Consider the following 23,750-nt stretch of genomic DNA (forward strand, 5'->3'; position numbering starts at 1 on the left):
ATGACATAGGGCCTCATTACAAGTATGGCGGTATGGTGACAACGGTGCCGGTAGCACTACTGGTACCATTGCTACCGTACAGCCATACTATGAGCTGTGCTCGCGGGCACCTGTCAGCCCGCCATGTCTGACCTGGTGGGCAGAGCGGCACCCACGAGCACAGCAAGTCGGATGCACCGGCACCGTTCTAAACGGTGCCGGTGCATCCGACGTCCCCATTCCCAATGAGCCCTATGGGGCTCAAATGGGAATGGGGACTGACAGGCAATGGTATCCAGCAATGGAGGAATTACTGGGTGCGGCAAAGTCGGAATACCCTGGTAATTCCTCATTGCCGGGTGCCAGATATTTTCGTGAGTTTGCAGGTAGCCTTGCCTGTTTTACTGGAAAGGCTACCTCCAACCTCTTAATGAGGGCCATAGTCTATTCTGGAGGAACTACCAAGAACCCCAGAATAAAAGGTATCTTGACTACGGGTGCTGTAGAGGAGACACCAAGTGTCAACGCTATACAGTAATAAAATCGTATCAAAAATGTCACCTGTGCAAAAAATCGTGACAAAAATGCCATGTTTTGACCCGGTAAAGGTGTACCCCATTATACCATTTAAGGGGAGAAGGGGTTGCGGGGGTGTCCTCCACTCCCATTAAATGGTATAATGGGTCTGGGGGTTGCAGGGGTGTCCCCCCATCCTTTACATGGATTGCGGCAGCAAACCGACAGCCTTTTTGCCGCAATTTTAACACATGGAACTGTGTCAACAAGCTTGTGATACTCCGCTATGGTTGCCCATCTCTGGGCCGCCCTCGGGAGAGTGGTCTGAGTGGAGGTGGATCTGTCCAGGTCCAGTGAGAGAACCAAATTGAAATTCCAGGCCCACACTACTTCATAATTCGGGAAGGTAAGCAAATGGTCTGCACAGCTTTGGAAAAAATCTGGGCTATCGATATTGGGAGCATACACATTAACAATGAGAACCTGCCAACCTGTAATTTCCTCCGCTATCAGGAGATATTGCCCGTCATTGTCCCCAATCTGATCGGGGAGTTTGAAATCCAGGGAACGGTGTATATAAGTAGCCACCCACGCAAGTGTGTAGTATATGATGAGCAGTACCTATGAATCCCCCACCTTACCAGGTTGGGGAGCTTACTTCCCTTCCCCAAACGAGTTTCCTGGAGGCAGAGAACATTTACCTTGTGGTTCCTACCATAGTTCAAAATCAGGCTAACCATTTTCCCATTAGTGAACCCACGTATATTCCACGTTAACAATGCAACATCATCGCCTGGTTCCATTGTACCTTCTTGGTTGCCCATCATAACCTGCCACAGTCATTTCCATAAGAAGCAATTGTGGTATCTTCAACATCTTTACATGTCTCAGAGAACGGGGAAATCTCTCTGCAGGGTCTAGGTGTGCCAATTATAAACATGTCAAGGTATAACTAAACAGAATTCAGTGTGCCTTGCAAACGTTTTGCATCACCATCACTCCAGGCCCCCCACGTGTCATACCCCCTCAACCTCAGCGAACCCCATAACACAACTCAATTGAACCAAACCCCCATATACCCGCCCACTCCCACGTCAGAAACAAAAACCTTACCGGCCTCCCATTTCTGCCCCCCACCCTAATCATTTCAGATGAATTCCCCAAACAATGCCTTCTATGCCACTGGTCACGGGGGGCTGCCAGCGGCTGAATTGGCTCCATATGACCGAGCTGTAACATCATAATTGTTGCTTTTTAACATTACTTCATGGTGGTCGTGCCGTAGAGACCACAGGAGGAGAGAGCGCCGGGCATCAGCGTCTAAATGTTACATGAAATTGTACAAAGCTGAGTTTACTGTAAAGTGATCATGGTGACCTGCGGGGGCAAGCCCCCAGGTCCGGGATGTCCATGGCAAAGCGTTCTGCCCCCTGCGGGTTGGTAAAGAAGGAAATCCTACTCTCGTACACCACCCTGAGCTTGGCTGGAAATATTGTAGAGTAACGTATCTCTTTCCTTCTCAGGATGTTTTTCACCTTCTGAAAGGTCTTTCTTTAATCCTGACCTTGCTGACTGAAATCAGAGCTGGTCAATCTGCATCACTGAGACATCCACTTTACATGTCAAAGCGTCTATTGTGGCCCCCACATTTTATGTACTGTTCTTCAGCGCTAATAGGGTCTGATTTAGGGCAGACCCATCTAGGTGAGAGGGGCCTGGTATTTCCACCGGCATGGGAGGGCTTTGGTCGGATTTGGTCAATCTTCGCTTGCTTCTTGGGGTTGCCCATTTCGACATGGAGAATAGTAACTGCTCCTGAGCCACCCAGTGGTTTTATTGTACCTCGTTCTATTCTTCAGCCCCCCTCTCCCAATCCCTTTACTCCCCCCTCCTTTCGCGGCCCCCCCAGTGTTTTGGTAATGTCTGGGGACTGCTATGTCGTGTTGTTCACCACCTGCAGGCTGGAGGATATATCCGCAAACCATCCACAGGGTCAACCTAATCAGGTGACTGGGCGATTGTGTGCGGGCTACCAGGTCAGCAGCACACAGAGTTCTCCATGCTGCAGGTGGGGGTATTGTCAGCAAAGGTAATTGCTGCCTCTTTAAGGAATTGGTGGTGGTGTACCCGGATGGAGGTTGAGGTGAAGGGGGCGCAAGCTGCGCCGATGGGTGGGGGTCAGGGATGCGGTTTCCTTTCACCTCAGTGCCCAGGCTGGAGTCCCTCGCCATGCGTGCCTGCCCCTGTGTTCCCTGCTGGATCTACCCCAGTCCTGGGCTGACAGGGTGTCCACTGAGCTCCCCAAATCGCGGGAGCCGTTCCCCTCGAGCCACACGAGTGTCCGGCTGTCGGTTGTGGGGCTCCCTGTGCGGATTGCCGTGGGGGATGGCCCTGTCTGCCCTGGCAACGTGTGGGTGTATTCGGCCTTCACTCGCCAATTACGATGGTCCAAGGTGCCCGCTGCACCAGCAGGGAGGCGGGACCAGAAGGGTACTGGTGCCCCCCACGGATCGGGGTGGGGGGGTTTTAGAGGGAGTCGGGCTGCAGTCAGTGCCACGCCGCACATTAAGGCCTTGCATCGGTCCTGCACGCATGCAGCACCGGAGGCATCCGTGAGGCACTGCAGATGTTCTACAGAAAGCAGACCTCCGGGCCAAAAATAGTGCTGTGTGGTGCCGCAGTGTACCGGGACGCAATGCACCACCTCCGGCATCCGATGTGTAGGCGAAAGCAGGATAAATGCAGCAGGATGTTGTAGCCTCCGTCGGAGCCCTCTTAGGTGGCGGCCAATTCTCAGCTGCGCAATAGTGCCCACTTTGTGTGGGGTTCTTAAAGTAAGTGTTTTATACTCCCGTTTATCTGGCTTCTGCTGTATTCCAGATAGCCCTGGTACGTCCTGGAGGCCTCTGGTAACCTTTTGTACAGCTGTGCGGCTAGCATCTGAAGAGATACAAAGCCTGTAGAGACAGTAGCATCTGTGGATTAACTGCATCTGGGATTACAGGTGTTGGGTTTGGAATCACCAACATTGTGCAGCCTACTGGTGTCGGCTGTGGGGCTGCTTCGGTTGGGGTCCCCTGACTTGGAGGTGGTGGCTGCGGGCCATTTTAGTTGGGGTCCCTTGCCTTGGAGGAGGTGGAGGGTCCAAGTAGTCATCTTCATCAGAAAACCAACTGTGAATACCCCTGTTAGCACACAGAGTATCTGGTGCTCTAGAATTTGGTCTGGTAAAATGGAGGACACTGGAAAAAGAGAAGGGGGCTTTATATTGTCTAATGGAACGTTTTCCTGGACTGGTTGTTGGAATGCTGTCAGAGGGATTTTGATGACTAAGGTGTCTCTTCACCCTGCTTAGGAGCTGGTTGTTTAGGAGTGTGTTCCAGTTATTGTTGTACCCTGGGATTTCTCTTGTTTGGTTTCATGGACTAGATGTCCTTATGTGATGTTTTTGATTTTGTAGGCGGTAATCTGTGTGGTTTTGCAGTGTTTTTTTGCACAGTTAATGAGGTTGTGGACAACATCGTCGACACCTTTTTTCTGGTTGTGGACGACGTAGTTGATGGGACACCATGAATTTCTGTCAACTGGGTTGTTGACTGGGGTTTCTTTGTCATCAACAAACGTGCCCTCGTTGGTTACATTCCCTGTGCCGTTGATGACCGTACAGTGGTCGGTGATCTGCCGTGCACTGTTGACAAGGATGTCCTTATAGTGGACAGGGTGGCCATCGACATTCGATTTCGGGGCAGATACCTTTACTTGGCATAGACGAGAATTCATTAGAAACCCCTTTGCGCTGTATTTCGCCTGTAGATGAGGCCGCCTATGAACGGGCGGAAAGTGTGGTATGGCCCAGAATATCCAGCCTTTTCGTCTTAAAATGAGAGTAATTAGGAAATCTCTCCTTTTTTAGCATAGGCCTTATCGCACTCCTGGTGCCCCCCACGCTTTTAGATGACCCATACTCAGAAAGAGGATCCTTCCCTTCATTTAGCCAACATACGAGGCACCTGTGCCTATCTTAGTGTTTGGCACTGAAAGTGCTGCACATTTTGCAGTCTTCTTGTATATGGTTGGGGTAGAGGAAATAAATGCATTCATTTATCCCCCTCATATACACTCTTTATGCCACAGGTGTCACATGATTTAAATAGGGATTTCTTTGTTTTCCCCTCCATGGGAACCCCTCTCCAGCTTATCTGATCAAAATGCAGATGATTGATAAAAACGTTTGTTGATTGTAGAATCCCTTGTTTTGATTTTTAAGTAGAATAGAGTTTTCACGCAGGAGAAAAGGAGGTTCCGGACTCCTCTGTACAACGTGCAGTTAGAATCTATAGATAGTCTCTAGGGTGGGGCTAGATACTCAAGGCCCCATTGGTTGGGGCACAAAACACCCAAAAGCACAGTGATGGGTTGCAATAGTGAACAATTGTTTCTTTATTATGTAATATAATCTGAGATTCCCGAGGATTCCCAGCCTGATGACGGGGAATATTCAAAGCATGTGAATCCATAAAAGATCCAATGATGGAGAAACGTACTGACCCTATGTTGGAATTTCCAAGTCCTATCCCAGATAGTGACTTTGAAAAACCCTTCTAACGAATAAATAACTTACCTCTCTGTGATGTTCTGTCTGCTGGATGTTCCTCCCATGGATTCCTAATTTAGGATAATCTATCCACAGCATAGCTGTTATTGAGAAACATTTCTCCCACCAAAGGGCACAGCGCAACTCCATCCAGTGCTCAATGCCGGACAGGATGTAGGGCGAGTATATATTGAGGCACCGGGACCCCATGACCTCAGCTTCACCCTTTTTATCTAGCACTCTGATGCTGAGGCTGAGGAACTGAGGAACCGATGGTGTACTGGCAGGTAGGGAAGGCAATGAGGAATCCGTGGTAGGAACATCCAGAGAGAGCATTAACGAGAAGTAAGTAATTTCCTCTTCCCACGGATTCCTTCTTCCCATGGATTCCTAATCTATGATAAGAGTCCAAAAGCAATACGTACGTCTGGAAGAGGGAGGAAAGCAACAACACCACCTAGACCAGAAAACTCTGGAGGACCCACCCTACCAAAATGGGCATCCTAGCTTGAAAGGAAATCCAAGCTGTAATGCTTTGCAAATGTGTGCAGAGATGCCCATGTTGCAGCCTGGCAAATGTTCAGGGTAGGGACTTCCCTCAGCAGGGCAGAGGTGGCAGCCATTCTTCTGGTAGAATGAGATCCAAGACCCTCAGGCACATCCTTACCAGCCAGTTCACCGCCTTCCGAGATGCAGAGAATGATCCACCTTAAAGAGGGTCTGTTTGGTCACAGCCCTGACAGCACGTATCCCAGGGTAACCAACCAAAAGCTGGTGATCTTTTCTGGCCTCCATCGTATGAGATGTCATAGCCGAGGGCCTGCACCGCGTTCATCTGATGGAACCATTGCTCTGCCTTGGAAGGATGAGGTGGAGGAAATAGACAGGAAGATGGATCTTTAGTAAGAGATGAAAATCTGACACCATTTTTTGAAGAAAAGATGGTCACACTTAATGTCTCCATCTCTTTGGAGAAAACCAAATAGCTAGGTATAACAGATTAAACCTGCAGCTCGCTCATCAGTTTCATGTAAGTGATGGCAACCAGGAAAATCACCTTAAGGCAGAGCAATTCAATAGAACAGGAATGGAGGGGTTCAAATTGTCAAAACCAAATTTAAATCCCACTCTGGAACTACAAACTGGCAGGGAGGAAACCCCACAAGAACTGCATAGTGGGATTGTGACGAACAAGCCCTGTTCAGGGGGCCTCTTACAAACCGAAATAGCGGCAAGATATCCCTTGACCATGCCAGTCTTCAGACCTCTTTGGGCCAAGGACAGCAAAACAAAACCAAAACAGTGGATAACTGGCAGGGTAAAGGGCCAAAATCCCCCGAGCCAAAAAGCCAAAAATGTACGCAACCTGCAGACAATCAGACTTGTTTCAGGTCTCCAAGCTAATAGGAGCATGTTAAGTACATCGTCTGCCAAGTCCCACCCCCACCAGTAATCTTCCTCCTTCAGCCACACCACTCCTCCTCCTACTCCTACTCCCACCACTCCTCCTCCTACTCTCACTCCTCCCCGTGCCCCACTCCCACTCCTCCCCTCTCCCACCACCCCTCCTTCCTCCTCCCGCCAACACTCCTCCTCCTCCCACTCCCACCACTCTTCCTCCCATTCCTTCTCCTCCCACCACTCGTCCTCCACCTCACACTCGTACCACTACTCCCCCATTCCACCACCACTCCTCCTCCTACTCCCACTCCTCCCCTTACCCCGCCCCTGCTCCCACTCCAACCACCCCTCCTCCCACTCCCACCACTCTTCCTCCTACCACTCCCCCTCCTACTCCCACCACTCCCCCTCGCACTCCCACCACCACTCCTCGCACTTCCACCACTCCTCCTCGCACTTCCACCACTCCTCCTCGTACTTCCTCCTCACACTTCCACCACTCCTCCTCACACTTCCACCACTCCTCCTCACACTTCCACCACTCCTCCTCACACTCCTCCCCTTACCCCACCACTGCTCCTACTCCAACCACCTCCTGCTCCGACCACTCTTCCTCCTGCTCCCACCACTCTTCCTCCTGCTCCCACCACTCTTCCTCCTGCTCCCACCACTCTTTCTCCTGCTCCCACCACTCTTTCTCCTGCTCCCACCACTCTTTCTCCTGCTCCCACCACTCTTTCTCCTGCTCCCACCACTCCTCCTCACACTTCCACCACTCCTCCCACTCCTGCCACCCCTCCTCCCACTCCTGCCACTCCTCCTCCCACTACTCCCCTTCCTCTTCCCACTCCCACCACTCCTCCTTCTCCCACTTTCACAGCTCCTCCTCCCACCACCCCTCTTCCTCCTCTTCCCACTCCTCCCACCACCACTCCTCTCACTCCCAGCACTCCTCCTCCTCCCACCACTCCCACTCCTCCTCCCTCTTCCACCACTCTTCCTCCTCCATCTCCCACTCATACCACTCCTCTTCCCACTCTTCCTACTCCCACTCCCACCACTCCTTTTCCTCCTTTCACTCCCACCACTCCTCCTCCTCCCACTTCTACTAGTCCTCCTCCCACTCCCACCACTCCTCTTCCTCCTCCCACCACTCCTCTTCCTCCTCCCACCACTATTTGTCCTACCACTCATCCTCATACCACTCTTCCCACTCGCACCACCACTCCTCCCACTCCTCCCACTCTCGCCACTCCCACTACTCCTCCTCCCACCACTCATTCTCTTCCTCCCACTCCCACCACTCCTCCTCCCAATACCACCACTCCTCCTCCCATACACACCACTCCTCTTCCTCCCCCACTCCTCCTCCTCGCGCTTTCACCTGTCCTCATCCCACTCCCACCACTCCTATTCCTCCTCCCACTGCTACCACTCCTCCTCGTCCTCCCACTTGCGCCCCTACTACTCCTCCTCCTCCTCCTCCCACTCCCACCACTCTTCCTCCCACTCCTACCACTCCTACTCACACTTCCAACACTCCTCCTCCTCTTCCCACTCCCACCACACTCCCCCCTCCTCCGCCTCCCACTCCCACCACTCATCCTCATCCTCCAACTCCTTTTCCTCCTCCCACTTTCACCACCACTCCTCCCACTGCCACCACTCCTCTTCCTCCCCCCATTCCCACCACTCCTCTTCCTCCTTCCACCACTCCTCTTCCTTCTTCCACCACTCTTCATCCCACCACTCCTCCTCCCACCACTCCTCCCACTCCTCCTACTCCCACTACTCCTCCTCCCACTGTTACCACTCCTCCTCCACACTCACCACTCCTCCTCCCACCACTCCTCTTCCTCCTCCTACTCCCACCATTCCTCCTCCTACTCCCACCATTCCCCCTCCTACTCCCACCACTCTCCCTGCCACTCCCACCCCTCCTCCCTGCTCCCATTACCCCTCTTCCTCCCCTTCCCACCACTCCTCCTCCCACTGCCACCACTCCTCTTCCTCCTCCCACCTTCATCACTCCTCCTCCCACTCCCACCACGCCTCCTCCCACTCCCAGCACTCCTCTCCCTCCTCCGACTCCTCCTCCCACTCCCCCAACTCCCTCCACTCCTCCTCCTGCCACCCCACCACTCCTCTCCCTCCTCCCACCACTCTTCTCCTTCCTCTCACTCCCATCACTCCTCCTACCACTCCCACCACTCCTCCCCCCACTCCCACCACTCCTCCCACTCTTCTCCTACCACTCCCACCACTCCTCCCACTCCCAGCACCCCTCTTCCTCCTTCCACCACTTTTCATCCTACCACTCCTCCTCATCCTCCCACTACCACTCCTCTTCCTCCTCTGACTCCCACTCCTACAACTCCCTCCACTCCTCCTCCTGCCACCCCCACCACTCTTCTCCCTCCTACCACTCCCACCACTCCTCTCCCTCCTACCACACTCCCACCACTCCTCCTCCCACTGCCACCACTCCTCCCACTCCCACAACTCCCTCCACTCCTCCTCCTGCCACCCTCACCACTCCTCTCCCTCCTCCCACCACTCTTCTCCCTCCTATCACTCCCACCACTCCTCCTCCTACCACTCCCACTCCTCCTCCTCCACTCCGACCACTCCTCTCCTTCCACTCCCACCACTACTCCTCCCACTTTCACCACTCCTTGTCCTCCTCCCACTCCCACCACTCTTCCTCCTCCTCCCACTAACTGTCAGGAATCAGAGGTGGGAGATGTGGCATAGCTGGAAGCATTAGCCTTAGGAACATTTTCCCCACTCTAGTCCTCATTCAAGTTGGTGGATTTCCGTATTTAAGCTGACTCCGCCCCCCACTCTGTGCGTTGTATCCGTTTTTTCACCCTACAGTGCTCCGCTGCTTACTCAGTATTCTTACCAGAGCCATTTTATCTTCTCCATGCCTTTTCCCTTTTTTGTTAGGGAATTCCGTTTCTGTGCCTTAACGGGTCTAGTGCTACCTTAGTCCCGCTTCTGTTTGTTTCTTTTTCCTGGTTCTTGCTTACCGGGCTATTCTGGACTGTCATTTGCTCTATCGAGCCTCCGTTTCCTTCTGTGTTTTTCGCAGCTCTTCCGTGATTCTATCGGGGTAAGTGTCAGCGTCTTAGACAGGCGCTGCTTCTTTATCTATCTCTTGGTGTTCTCCCGCCATTCGATCTTACCTGATACCTTCTTTTGGTTTCGGGTTTCTTCTGCGGCTCTCTGCGGCTACCTCTGTGGAAGGGTCGGGGTGCCTTACAGTCTTTCAGGTGCCTAGCTTGCCGTTTCGGGTTCTTTATTGTTTTCACCTTATGCCTTTGCCATCCCTTACTCGTCAACCTTATTCCGTTTTTGCTGTGTGTATTTTCACCCATGGAGTCTATGCTCCTCTCACCTAAAGGAGCAGACTTTCTGCAGCACGCTTTAGTTTCCTGTCTTCTTTCATATTTCTGATTCCACTTTTTCTTACCTCTGTGCTTCCCTTTGTTTCTTATTATTTCCCTCCAATTGCCTTTTACTTGAGGTCCTTTACCTTTGAAGTATTTACGTGCTGGGTTTCCGGGTTTTGTGCCGATACAACAGGATCTGGCTTACCTCAGACTACAGACATCCTTCAGTGAATTTTGGATCAGGGTTTTTTCCACCCATTGGCTTTTTCCCTGAATTGGGGGCTTAGCTCCTCGGGGTCCCCCAATGACAGGTGCCAATCCCTGCCAAGGTGGCCTCCGAGGGAGCCAGACCCTACTTACACGACCAAAGGTCCAAGGAGAAACAGCCGGCAGACAAGAAGAAGTCCCGTAAGAAGACAACTTCTACAACCAAGGACAAGTCCTCTGAAGGTTCAGGTGAGGAGGAGGTTTGGGAAGGAGGACAGAGATCTGACCCTAACCCTCCTCCTCCTCCTCCCCCCACCACCCCTAATCCTTCCACTCACACCACTCCTCCTCCCACTCGCACTACTCCTCGTCCTCCCACTACTACCACTCCTCCCACTCCTCTTCCTCCCCCAACTCCCTCCACTCCCACCCACCACTCCTCCTCCTGCCACCCCACCACTCCTCTCCCTCCTCCCACCACTCGTCTCCCTCCTACCACTCCCACCACTCCTCTCCTACCACTTCCACCACTCCTCTCCTACCACTTCCACCACTCCTCTCCTACCACTCCCACCACTCCTCTCCTACCACTCCCACCACTCCTCTCCTACCACTCCCCACCCCTCCTCTCCTACCACTCCCCACCACTCCTCTCCTACCACTTCCACCACTCCTCTCCTCCCTCTCCCACCACATCTCTTCCTCCACCCACTACCAGCACCCCTCTTCCTCCTTCCACCACTTTTCATCCTACCACTTCTCCTCATCCTCCCACTCCCAGCACTCCTCTTCCTCCTCCGACTCCCACTCCTCCTACAACTCCCTCCACTCCCACCACTCCTCCTCCTCCTCCTCCTGCCACCCCCACCACTCCTCCTCCTCCTCCTCCTGCCACCCCCACCACTCCTCTCCCTCCTCCCACCACTCTTTTCCCTCCTACCACTCCCGCCACTCCTCCTACCACTCCCACCACTCCTCCTACCACTCCCCCCACTCCCACCACTCCTCCTACCACTCCCACCACTCCCATCACTCCTCCTCCTGCCACCCCCACCACTCCTCGCACCACTCTTCTCCCTTCTCTCACTCCCACCACTCCTCCTCCTACCACTCCCACCACTCCTCCTCCTACCACTCCCACCACTCCTCCTCCACTCCTTCCACTCCCATCACTCCTCCTCCCACTCCCACCACTCCTCCCACTTTCACCAGTCCTCCTCCCACTTTCACCACTCCTTGTCCTCCTCCCACACCCACCACTCTTCCTCCTCCTCCCACTAACCCTCCTCCTCCCACCACCCCTAATCCTTCCACTCGCACCACTCCTCCTCCTCCCAGTACACCTCTCGCCCCCACTCCTCCACCCACTTTCAACTCATCTCCCTAGCATTCTTTAATCTTGAAATAAGGAGTGGGCAAGAGCTAACTGAAATGTACCAAGGTCTGTATGAATTACCAGGTGTCAGATAATATAGCTTCTGCCTGTATTCCAAGCCACGAAATGTACTAGTTTAAAAGAGTAAAAAAAATCATACACAGTTCTTGATACCTTTTTAGGAAGTGGTGTTTTAAGAATGGACAGTGATTCAGTGATGCAATCCACAATTTCTTCAGCAGCTTCAGCATGATTAAGACAAAAAACCATAGCATCTCCAATATCCTTTTTCCGTGGTGCCAATCCCCTCAGAATCTCTTCCAACTTGTCCCTTTCGCTGCAAATTGAGAAGAACGTGTTGTAATCATACAGGTTACAGAAACAAAACCCATCATCATGTCAATTTAAAATTAGTTGATTTGTGGGAGAAAATGTAATCAAATGGGCTAAAAAAGCTCCATGCCGTGTTAGGATGAAAGTACTTAAATGTGACATAGTGCAAGTGTCTCATTATTTTTAATTTTTACCCTCATGATTCACCAGCCTCTCCTCCCTCCAGTGGGTCCCCATCTATGGATTAATTTGTGATGTAACTCAGGATGCATGTCTGTGGGGAGCAATTAAGACACCTAGTTCAGGTTGCTTTTACAAAGTGGAAAGAGGAAATAAATACGATGCCAACTTAGGGTCTTCACTTGCCTCGTTAAGAACGATGGTCCGTTAAGACCCAACAAATCATGTACAGAAAGAGTTCACAACCCTCACCCCTCCCTTAAAGCAACCCTTGATATTTTCTCAGGCATATGAGGGGAATGTGGTTCATTTTTTTTTTTTTTTACAAGTCTCTGACTCCATCACAAAATAAATCAAAGTCTCTTGAATTGGAAAAATAGTTTCCGAAGACTTTTGTTCGTACGCAACGCATTTAGTTTCTTCTCTGCTTGTCATCCTGGTTCTCACGACAACCATAGCCTGGCCACAACTGCACACTGGGCCTAGACAGCAGCAGAAGTAATGGATACTAGTTGCCAAACAAGAAACCAGAGTTTCCACCAAGGACTGTGGTGCTGAGGCAGGAATGCAGACTGGGTGTTTTAAGTACCAACTGCTCCCTGTCTGGGGAGACGGTCTCTACTCCGAAACACCCCCACTGTCCTTTGTCTCCTTGCCTATTTGTAAGGATTTAAACCCTAGGAAACTTTCCTTTTGTATCCCTCTCCTCCTCCTACAACTCAGATCTTCATTGTCTGCTCCCAAGAACAAATCAACGACTCTACTGCGCCTCCTCCATTTTCTCGTGATAAGCATATAAAGTGCCTAGGACCATTCCCTTTATCTGTTTCTCAACATCTGCTCACATGATCTCCCTGCTCCTTTTTAGCGTTACCTAGCATCTCCTTACCCACCATTTCTCCAGTTTTTACTTCTATAATGCCCAATGCCTCTTCCTGTCTTTCTTAATCCTCCTCTCTCCAGTCACCTCTTTCCTGCTCCAGATCCACCGAAGTCACCACCTTTTACTATCTTTTTCCTGCTCTCAAACCGATTCCCCAGCATTCTGAACTCCAGCTTCACTTTCTCTATCCTCTAGCTTTTTTCACACCAGTCTGTTCCACTTCAGCTTCTTCTTCTTAAAATCGCTCCTGTGCGCAGCTCCACTCTCTACAGTCTCCCACAGCGTACTAAGAGTTTTGTCTCTCTTTAAAAGGGTGAAGCCTCACCCTGGGTACTGCCGTCTCAACTGTGTTCTGGTGCATGCACTTTTGGCTTTGAGGCTAAATTTGTAATACCCATCTCTGTGCGGCTGGCCCGCCACTCTGTATGCCATATCAATGCTTTCCTATGTCCTGCAGACCAGGTCCAAATAATGGCAGGTATTGAGATGGAATTTTTAGAATCAGGTCTGTGGACATATTCTGAGAGGCCACCCTATTCTCGTGACTAGGAAAGTACACTAATGTGTAGCCAAACTAACAAGGTAATGTGACTGAACAGTTAGGCTTAGACTTATGAGCGGGTTGGCACGGTGAAGGGTACAGTTAAGCATACAGAGAACTCAATAATTCAAGTAAGTCCGAATGTACACAAACAAACAGTAATAATTGTTAGGCCTTGAACAAATGCAGCAATAAAACCACAGGCAAGCAACACTACTTAACATACACCATTAACATATGTACCATCAACCTTGGGTTGTTTTTGCTAAAGCGCACCAGAACTTTACTTTTCACAAGCTTAGATCAGTTTGATAGAAGGAGAAATTACTTACCGGTAATGTTCTTTCTATGGATTCTTCTCCAGGAGATTCCTGAGCAGATAGATATCCATTCCAGCAACAGCTGACCGCAATCCTTTCAACAAGGGGCGTAGTACGACAACTATCGATCCCTCTTAACTCAACGTGCCACTCATTGACTCCAGGCGTGACATCGGCTGCTATAAATACTATGTCAATATGACCCCGTACCTCAGTTCCTCATCTTCCCATCACCCTGCCCCCAAAGCTCAACAGCTCCAGAGGACGAATCTTAGGATTCAGACTGAAACAGCCTAAGAAAAAACTTTAAAACATTTCAAAATAAAGAGGAACCTGATTGCACTGAAAGTCACTGACAGACAGCGTTACCATATAAAGGCTTCAAACTGTGCCTACTTGGTGGTAAATCTTTCCATCCTTTCTGGTAACACTGCAATGCAGAGAGTTATCCACAGAGAGATTGTCTGTTTTGACACAGTCAACCCCTTTCTGGAAAGACAGAAAGCCACTAAGAGCTGACCATTGCGCCTAAATTCGGTTGTCCTTGCCATATAAAAGCGAAGAGCCCTCTCAGTGTCCAACCTGTGCAGCCTCTCCTTTGGAAGGATGTGGAGAAGGGTAAACCACTAGCAAATCGGTGTGGAATTCAGAGACCACTTTAGGCAGTAATCCTGGCCCCACCTTGAGTGAGACCTTCCCCTTAACGTTAGGTTGGAAATGCGGTGTATAGGATAAAACTTGCAGCTCACTTACACGTCTTCCTGACGTGATTGCCACCAGGAAGGCGGTTTTCAAGGTAAGTAGCCTGACAGGACATGAATGCATGGGCTCAAACGGAGAAGCCATAAAAAATGTGAGAACCAAGTTTAGGTCCTAGTCTGGAAAAACAAATGCGGTAGGCAGAAACCTATTTACAAGGCCAAGGCTATTTGATCTGGAAACCTCTCAAAAACAGACAAAGCCAAAAGTAGCCTTTGACTGTACAGCCTGAAGGCCTGCAGAGGCTAGCGATAGAAGGAACTCCATCACCGTAGTGGTGGGACAAGCAATAGGATCTATCCTGCATTCCTTCTCTCACGCCTCGAATCTTCTCCATCTGCACACGTACAGAGATCTGGTAGATGATCTGATATGGAATTTATAACACGCCTGCACAGAAGTGTTTCTAGGCGCGACAAGACAAGGAGGGGGAAACAGAGGGAGGACAATATAATGATCTTACTAGTCCTTGTGTCATTCAGATCGCGCAAGTGCAGGGAAGTGGGGGGAGAAGTCCGGGGGTGGGGAGAAGTGCAGGTAGTCAAAAGTGCATCCAGCGGGTGGCACATTGCAGGTAATAGAAAGTGCTGCCAGTGGGTGGCTCATAATTACAGAGAGAGGGGGCTGTAGGGTTACAGATACAGACCTCAAGTGCTGGGGGAGCCAAGAGGCAGAGCGAGGTGCAACAAGACATACAGGGACCTGGGCCCAAGTTCAGAAGGTGGCCAGGAGACCAGTGCGTGGACCGGGTCATAAGAATGGGAGAGGAAGAGAGAATGCAGATGCAAAGAGGAGGGTCTTGAGTTGCTTCCGGAACCGGAGGTGGTTCTGCTCAAGTTTGAGAGAGGCAGGGAGGCTGTTCCAGAGGGAGGACCCAGCCGAAGAAAGAAATCTGCCTCCAACTCTCTGCTTGGAAAGGAGACTGACCCTCAGAGAGTTGGAGGTGGATGAGTGGAGACCTCGAGAAGGCCGATGTTTAGGAAGAGAGAGTTGGAGGTAGTGGGGTCCCAGGCACCAGAAAGCTTTGTGGACAATGCAGAGGGTCTTGAACTTGATCCTTGCCGCCACTGGGAGCCAGTGAAGGGATTTCAGTGCTAGATAGATACAATACCTTGGCTTAAGGTCAAGGACAAGTCTTGCAGTCCTGTTCTGGATAAGTTGTAGAGGACGGAGCGTAGAGGCAGGAAGAGTTAGAAAGAGTCTGTTGCAGTAGTCCAGCCTAGAGAGGACCAGAGGTCCAGAGACAGAGGAGCTTCTGGGGGAAAGTGAGGAAAGGAAGATAGCTGATAGTTTGACTTCTTAGAGACGTTGGAGATGTGAGGAGAGAAGGAGAGGGTGGAGTTGAAGATGACCCCAAAGTTCTTAGCCTCACAGGTAGGAGTAGGAAGAGGGCCCAGAATAGGCAGCCAGAGAGAGAGAGAGGAAAGGAGGTGTTCCGATGAGGAGGATCTCAGTCTTACTGGCATTAAGGCAGAGATCATTGGCGACACACCAGTCCTGGACTGAGGACAGTCTGAAATGAGAGGAGGAGTAGAGGCGGCCGAGGGGAGCCTAAAAGAGAGCTGGGTGTCACCCACATAATACTGAAAGTTGGAGCACAGGGCAGCGATGCAGTGGGAAAGAGATGCAAGGTATTGGTTGAGAAGCCAGGGAGAGAGGTTAGACCCCTGCGGAACACCACAGGTAGAGAGAGGAATAGAGGAGAGGAAGGACCCAAGCTGGACCTGACAGGGTCGATCAGTGAGAAAGGAGGTCAGCCAGCCCAGGGCCTGACCAGTGATACCCATGTTATCACGGAGGCGATTGAGCAGGATGACATGGTTGACCGTATCAAAAGCAGAAGATTGAGGAGAATGAGGACAGAAGGAAGGTTACAGAGCAGGTCTTCGCAGATGCTCAGGAGAGCAGTTTCCATGCTCCAGGCTGCTCTGAAGCCAAACGGGTGGTCATGGAGGCAACCAACAGATTCAGTGTGAAGATTAAGGTGGGAGTTGGCCAGCTTTTACAAGAGTTTGCCCAGGAAAGGAGTGATGGAGATCGGCGATAGTTAGCAGGAGAGGAAGGATCGGCAGAGGGCTTCTTAAGGAGGGGTGCACAAGGGAGTGCTTAAGGGGGGGGGGGGGGTTCCAGTGTCAAAAGAGTGATATCAGAAATCAGCCAGGGCTGGAGCCAGGGTGTTGATGTGGTCCTTGATGGTTCCGGGTGAACAGGGAAGAACCTGTTTAGACAAGACTTTCATAGAGCAGACTCATCTAGAAACGTCGGTGGGGTGAACAAGGGAAAGGAAGAGAAGGGAGGAGGAGAGGAGGCCACAGGCAGGCCAGGAGTGGAGGAAGAAAAGGAAGAGAGGGTGGACAGGATGCCCTGGGTTTTAGTGATGAAATGAGAAGCCAAGGCTGTGCAGAGGGCCTGGGAGGGAACAGAAGAGGGAGAGACTCCAGCAGGATTGGCCAGCTCCTTGCAGATTTTGAGGAGTTCGGCCGAGTTGTTAGATGCTGCAGAGACGCGGGCTTGGATGTGTGCTCTCTTCTTGGCGAGGAAAGAGAGTCTGTACTGCTTTTGGAGCAGGCAGCAGGCCAGTTTGTCAGAGAATGCACCTGTAGCTCTCCACTTCCCGTCAGACACACTACACTTGCGTTTAAGGGTGACGAGGTCAGAGTCGTACCAAGATTTGCAATTGGATTTGGGCTTCAGGCGGATCCTCATGACAGGGGCAAGTATATCAGAGAGAGAGAGAGAGAGAAAGAAGAGAGAGAGAGAGAGAGAGAAAGAGAGAGAGAGAGAAAGAGAAAGAAAGAGAAAAAGAGAGAGAGAGAGAGAGAGAGAAAGAGAGAGAGAGAGAGAGAGAGAGAAGGAAAGGAGAAAGTGATCACTCCAGGAGAGAGGAGTGGTGAGCGGGTTGGAGAGGGGGAGGTCTGAGGAAATCAGAACATCCAGGGTGTGCAACGTAGAATGAGTCGGGCAGAGGGAAGAATAGAAAGATGGAGAGAGAGAGAGAGAGAGAGAGAGTTGCAGAGGTTACAAAAGAGTCCTCCTGCAGAAGGACATGAAGCATTCAATTGGATGTTAAGGTCTCTGAAGAGGGGAAGCTGATAGGTAGAGGCGAGGAGGGATTAGGAGAAGTCCGCCCACTCAGAGCGGAAGGAGGCTACCTGGCCGGGCTGCCGGTAGATAGTGGTCACAGTGAGAGAAAGGCCAGGAGAGATGGAGAGCCTGCAGGCCAGACATTCAAGGGAGGCGTAGTCCTGCATAGGGATGATAGAAGCAGGGATCCACCCCGGGAAGATCAAGGCTACACCCCCAGCGGGACGGTTGGTTCTGGGCGCATAGGGGATCTTGTAGCCATCAGGAAGGAGAGTGTGAAAGCTGGTGACAGAGCTGGCTGTGAACCACGTCTCGGTCAGACCGAGTACATCTAGATCGAGTTCTTCAAGGAGACGGCAGATGTCAGAGGAGTGTTTGACAGCTGAGCAAGAGTTGAGAGTAGCAAAGTGATGTAGGTGCCCGAGGGGGGCAGAGGAGGAAGGAGGAGAGGGCAACGTAGCCAAGGAGGAGGGTGCCAGAGGAAAGAGGCAACAGGGTGGCTGGAGAAGCAGCAGCAGCTGCCGGAGAGGTGGCATAGGCGGAGGAAAGAGGCAACAGGATGGCCGCAGAGACAGCAGTAGAGGTAGCAGAGGATGGAGGAGGCAGAGGAGACAGAGAAAGAAGAGAAGGGACAGCAGGAGAAGAAAGGGAGGTGATAAGATGTGGGAAGTGTATCAAAAAGGAGGAGGTTGGCCTGAGGGCCTTGGACCAAGACAGTGCCATATAGGTAAACATTAATGATGGTCTTGGAGTAGTGGAAGGGGGCTAGGAGGGCCTCCCAACGGGAGCTACCATTAATGGGTGAAGAGGAAAAAAGTAGAGAGAAAAGAGACCATATAGGGGGTCCATAAGGCTGGAGGGAACGACAAAGAAGATGTTGGTAAGGGTCTGTCTGGAGGAAGCACTGGAGGCCTGGGTTGGAGACCAGATATCCCCTTTGAACTTCTTCCTGCCAGGCATAGTGAAGAGGAGAGGATAGTCAATAGAAAAGCAGTTGGAGAAGTTAGGAGATACAGAGAGCACCACAGAGGGTGCAGAGGGAAGAGTGGGGGAGAGGCAGAGTGAGGAGGTGAGCTAGGGAGTAGGCAGGCCCGTGGGACAGTAGGGAGAGCGGGGGGGACACAGGAGGAGGGGCACACAGAGGACAGAACAAGAACAGAAAATCAGATGTAATATAGAGACAAGCCAATTGCCAAACGGGACCTAGGGTAAAGAGTGGACACAGCAAGGATGACGACAGAACAATGTGAGCAAACAACCCAGGAGAAACAGAATGAAAGAACCAAATGATCATTCAGGGAACCTAGAAGTAAGGAGGAGCAAAACTACCATGGGTAACAAAATGCGTGTGGAGTCTTGGCAAGTGTTTCATCCTTCAGCTCGCACTTGTGGACTGTTTTCAGTGGCTCATCTCGACTTTGCAAGGAGGAGGAGCTTTCATTTTAAAAACTCCAGCTTCAGCGTATGCGGAGAGTGTGTGAAGTGTGGGCGAGTGTAAGCAAAGTGGAAGTGGGGATAAAGTAGCTAACACTGTTGAGGAGTGATAAGTGGTGTGGCCAGAGGAGACCCTGTGCGCTGGACATAATCTTGAAATTTCCCTTTGTTTTGCCCGGACCTCAGCTAGCAGTGAAGAAAAGCAGTACAGAGCAGTTGTACTGACGCTGCCTCTTTTTCTGAGACCGAAAGGTAAGCTTCTCCCTTTGTGTGCCACTGCGTGTTTTCAGGAGTCGCTTCGAGTGGTGCACGTTTGGTGACTTTGGTGCTTTTGTGCCTCCGCTATCAACGTAAAACAACAAACACCCTGTCTCTATTGAACAGTTGACGCTCGACTGATGATTTTTGTTTTTCCCCCGGTCTTGCCGGCAGCGGCAACAGAGAGGGAAAACTAAGGAAAAGGGTATAAACAGTGCAGGCACTGTGTTTCTGCTGTGGCCACCTTGCTACCACCTGCCTGCTCTTGTCTAGAAGCCCACAGGGGCCCCGTCAGTCGATTTCTGAAGGGGTGCAGAGGACATTATGGAGCCAAACAGCCAAGCGGGTGCCAGGACCTGAATTCAGACTAAATTAGGCTCCTCCCAATTGGATCAGGGGGTGACCAGCTCCTTCTTAAATAACTCAATACCCCAAAGTGCACAATCCCCAGGAGAACATTGAAAAGCCAATTAGGCCTTGCTACCACAGTTATGCTTGCTGCCACCTTTGAAACACTTGTGTATAGGCGCGTTATAAATGCCATATCATATCATATCGCCCTGAATAGTGTGAATAACCTGAAAGGCCCTAGACTGGAAGGAGTCTCCTGGAGTGAGACAAATGATACTATTGAAACAGAGAGCAGGGATTACAGCAAACAAGATTGCGCTGTACCGATGCAGGAGAACACCAATCTAATACAGCATCCTCGTCTTTCAAAAAACTCTGAACTAGCAGCTAAATTGGCTGACCTCTCAGTCTTGTCAGAAAAAATAAATGCTCAAGGACACAGGACAATTTCATTAATTAAAGAGAGACTCGATGTCCTAATTGAGCATTCTAGCCTTCAAAAATGGCAATCCCGATAGAGCAGAAAGAACCTATGGACAGGGACAACTCCCAGTCCAGTCCTGGAAGGACTAGTTTGGATTTACCAGCTGCAGGGGAATACTCTTTGCAAAGTCCATTGATAAACCCCAGCATGAGACCTGAAAGCCATCAAACTCTAGAGGCAACTCCTCTGACAGATGATAGCCCAGGAGAGGATTATTGCTCCCAGGACATTCAGGGCAACAATAGTGCCTCATCATCTGCAGGCTCTAGTTCGTTACATAACTATAGTGAATCAAGAGATGATCAGCGCTATGGGGATGGCATTTCGAAGGAGGAGATAGCCAATATACAAAATACTGTGATGGCTTCCCTGACCATCTCTTTATCCCCCTTCTGCAAGTTCTATGAATCTATACACTCAGCGATTCAAGAGAAAGTAAACTTAATGCCCACTTGGCAGCAGAAACTGATGAACTTGAACACCTTTACAAGGAAACTGGAACAACGACTTGACACTGAGGCAGAGACCTCTGATCAATGGCAGAGAAGGCTGTGTGATCTGGCCAGGAGTGAAACAGCGGATAAAACCTTGCTGATGGAAGCCATCATTGAAGATGGGAAATGGATGAGGGACCAGTGGAAGGCTAAGGAACGAGATGCTGCAATGGTACATCCCGCCCTTTGTGGCAACTCTACGGTGGAGTCGAAAGCGGGTTTAATTGTAGCTGACAAGCAAGATAAGCCCTTGAATGAGCTGACTAAATTACCTACTCTTGAGCCCCACAAGAAACATGCATTCTCGATATTCAAACCTGACTCATCATCCCTGCCCACAAAAGAAGGAGTGAGTGGACAGAAAAGGAAAAGTGGTGTCTTACAAGAAGGGAAATCCAAAAATCTCAAACTGGCTCATAAAAAAGGATGAACGGATCTAGAGCCTTCCTTTGAAATATACAAGTCCCTTTAAGGACGGAGTTATCTAATAACATCAAAAGACCAAGTAAGGAACTGAGTCTGCATAAACCTGTGACCCCCAAAGAGTCTGCGACTATGCTGGACTTAAAGAGTCATTCCTCTAATTTAGAGGAAACCACACTCCTATCAGACACGTGCCTCAGCGATCTCCTGGAAATAATGGAGAACGAAGAAGATGATAAATTGAATAATCTGAATGAGTCTGAATTGAGGGAATTTGAAAAGCAAGAAGACTTAATATCACAGAAAAGCAGCAAGAAAAATAGAGCGAGCAGCTCCAATTTTTCTACCGGGGACCCTGTTTTTCAAACGATAGAGGATAAAAGGAAAATTGCGGCTCAGAAAAGTGGTTTGATTCCATTGAAGAAAAAAAATAAGGGGGATGAGACATCTGTCGAGGCAGATATCGAAAGACCTAGTGTCAAAACAACAGAATGGAGACAATCAGTTGGCACTACCAACTGCTCCAGGGTAAATCACCCACAGAAGGAGCATTGCAACTCCCGTAAAAATACAAAGAAGGTTCCCAAACTACTTTTGACCAGAATTATAGCGGACCAAAAGATTCTATTAATAAATAGCAGCAACGTGATGGAGCTACAGCAATGTGTTCCAGCCTTAAGATTCATATCCACAGGAGCCATAAGAGTAGTGGAATTTCCATCTGAAGATCGAGGAGATTGCGTAATTCTTCATTTAGACTCACTCCTCATAAAGGAAGAGTTGATGAAACAGAGCAAAAGGCTGCTCTATCTGGGATATGATCTTAGTGATTACAAGTGGAGGCCTCCTCGTAGTAATCAACCTAAGAAGCAGCCCTCTCAATGGAATCAACCTACGAAGCAGGCTCCCCTACTACTTTATCCCAAATCCTCAAAACAGCTAACAAGAAAAGCTGATGCAAATCCAACAAAGCCTATACAAATTTTGCAAAAGAAAGACATGAACGTCCTTGGAAATTTCACTATCAGAAATGAAGGTTGTAGAAATTTTGGGAAACCGAACACTGCTCCATCTGGAAGTGAAGCTTCGGGGCAGACGGGTTGGAGTTGGATTGCGGGAGCACTCGCAAAATCGACAGACAAATAGATTTCTGCAGAAGAGAATGGACAATCCTTAAGTGTGGGATCTTGGAATACACAGGGATTTGAATTTTTATTTACAGATGAGGGGATGATTCTTGGGGCTACAATATCATATGCCTCCAAGAGACATGGCTAAGGGACAAGCCGGCATGTGAAGGCTATGAGACATACTTGAACCCGGCTCTGAAAGGGATGCAGGGTAGACCCTTCTCTGGCCTGCTTACCCTTATCAAAGTAGATCGAGGTTTTTAGATTTGTCACCACCTCTCACCTTTTTTTTTATACACCCATCTACCCATGTCTAATTTCCACTATCAGCCTCACTCCTCATTACCGTGTCATCCGGCTAGAGGTCTATTCCGAGTCCTGCGTGCCTTGCTCCAAGGCTAGGTCTACCACTAATTGCCTCCAAGCCTCCAGCCCTCCCTCCTCTTGTTGTGGGTTCCTACCTTTCGCTTCCTGCCTCACCATAGATTCTACATTGGCCAATTTTAACAGATCCCTCCGCCATACTTCCACTGCGGGTCTTGTACTTACTTTCCATCCCATTGCTATTCTGCGTTTTGCTAAAATGTAGGCTAAGTCCTTAAGTTTACTCACATGTTTGGCTCTTTTTTACGTCTCAGGAATCCACCTAACAGACAGGCCTTAGGGGATGCCACATCCAGAGTGATCTGTGCTTTTGCTAGTGTTTGGGATACCGCTCCCTAAAATATGCTGATCTCCGCACATTCCCAGAACATATGGACCAGATCTGCATTTATCTCCCCGCACTTTGAGCACCTCTGTACGTTTGCACGATTAAACTTGGCTATTTTGCTCGGGGTCAAATATGCTCTGTGGGTAATATACAGCTGGATCGGATCCTCTGTAGATGCGCATTTCTCAACACCTTTTTGTGGTACCCTATCGCTCTATTCCACATCTCATCCGACATTGCTTCCCCCAAGTCTGCCTCCCACTTCTGCCTCGTCCGTCCCATTTCCTCCCCTACTTTACCCATCAGTAGCTCATGTATGCATGAGACTTTGTGACCTCCATCCGACATGTCGTAAAATGACTATAACCTCATCTGGCTGTAGGGACTGTACGGTCTCTGGCCACCCAGGTCTGAGATTCTTCAGGAGTCTAGAATACGTAATGTGCTGACCCCTGTCCACTCCTGTGTCCCCAATCAATTCCTCAAACACCTTGTGCCTCCCCTCTACTAATATGTCTCCTACTGTTGTCACCCCCATAGGTTCCCGCCATCGCCTCACACTCGGCCGAACATGTTTGTCTATCCCTTCCAGCACCACTAGTGGTATCTGCAGGGAATATGGTGCTGTATTTCCCATCAATCGACATGCCCTGTGCCACATCGTGCTTCCCAGGCGCAGCATTATATTCTCGCTGGACTCATGCGACTTCGGTAACCATATCACTTCATTCCGAAAGAACGGAGTGCATTCTGCCCGTAGCAACCTTGATTCCGGTGTCTGTCCATCTGATAGCCCTTTAGCCACAAATTGCAGCTGACTCGCTATAAAATATACATCGAAAATGGGTAACTTTATTCCCCCTTGCTCTTAAGGGTACTGGAGTTTCCGTAGCGCCA

The 23,750-nt window shown here is 50.2% G+C and overlaps 1 protein-coding gene across 5 annotated transcripts in view; it reads right to left on the bottom strand.

Moving 5' to 3' along the window:
• U2SURP (U2 snRNP associated SURP domain containing) overlaps positions 1–23,750 on the bottom strand; it is a 1,877,492-nt gene that overhangs the window by 866,973 nt on the left and 986,769 nt on the right. For all 5 annotated transcript variants that reach the window (XM_069618259.1, XM_069618256.1, XM_069618257.1 and 2 more), the window contains one exon: positions 11,642–11,804. In XM_069618259.1, the coding sequence (XP_069474360.1) occupies positions 11,642–11,804 (163 nt within the window). The remainder of the gene's footprint in view (positions 1–11,641; positions 11,805–23,750) is intronic.

This window comes from Ambystoma mexicanum, chromosome 10 (genome assembly GCF_040938575.1).
Source record: "Ambystoma mexicanum isolate Mex_15411 chromosome 10, UKY_AmexF1_1, whole genome shotgun sequence".
Classification (NCBI taxonomy): Eukaryota; Metazoa; Chordata; class Amphibia; order Caudata; family Ambystomatidae; genus Ambystoma; species Ambystoma mexicanum.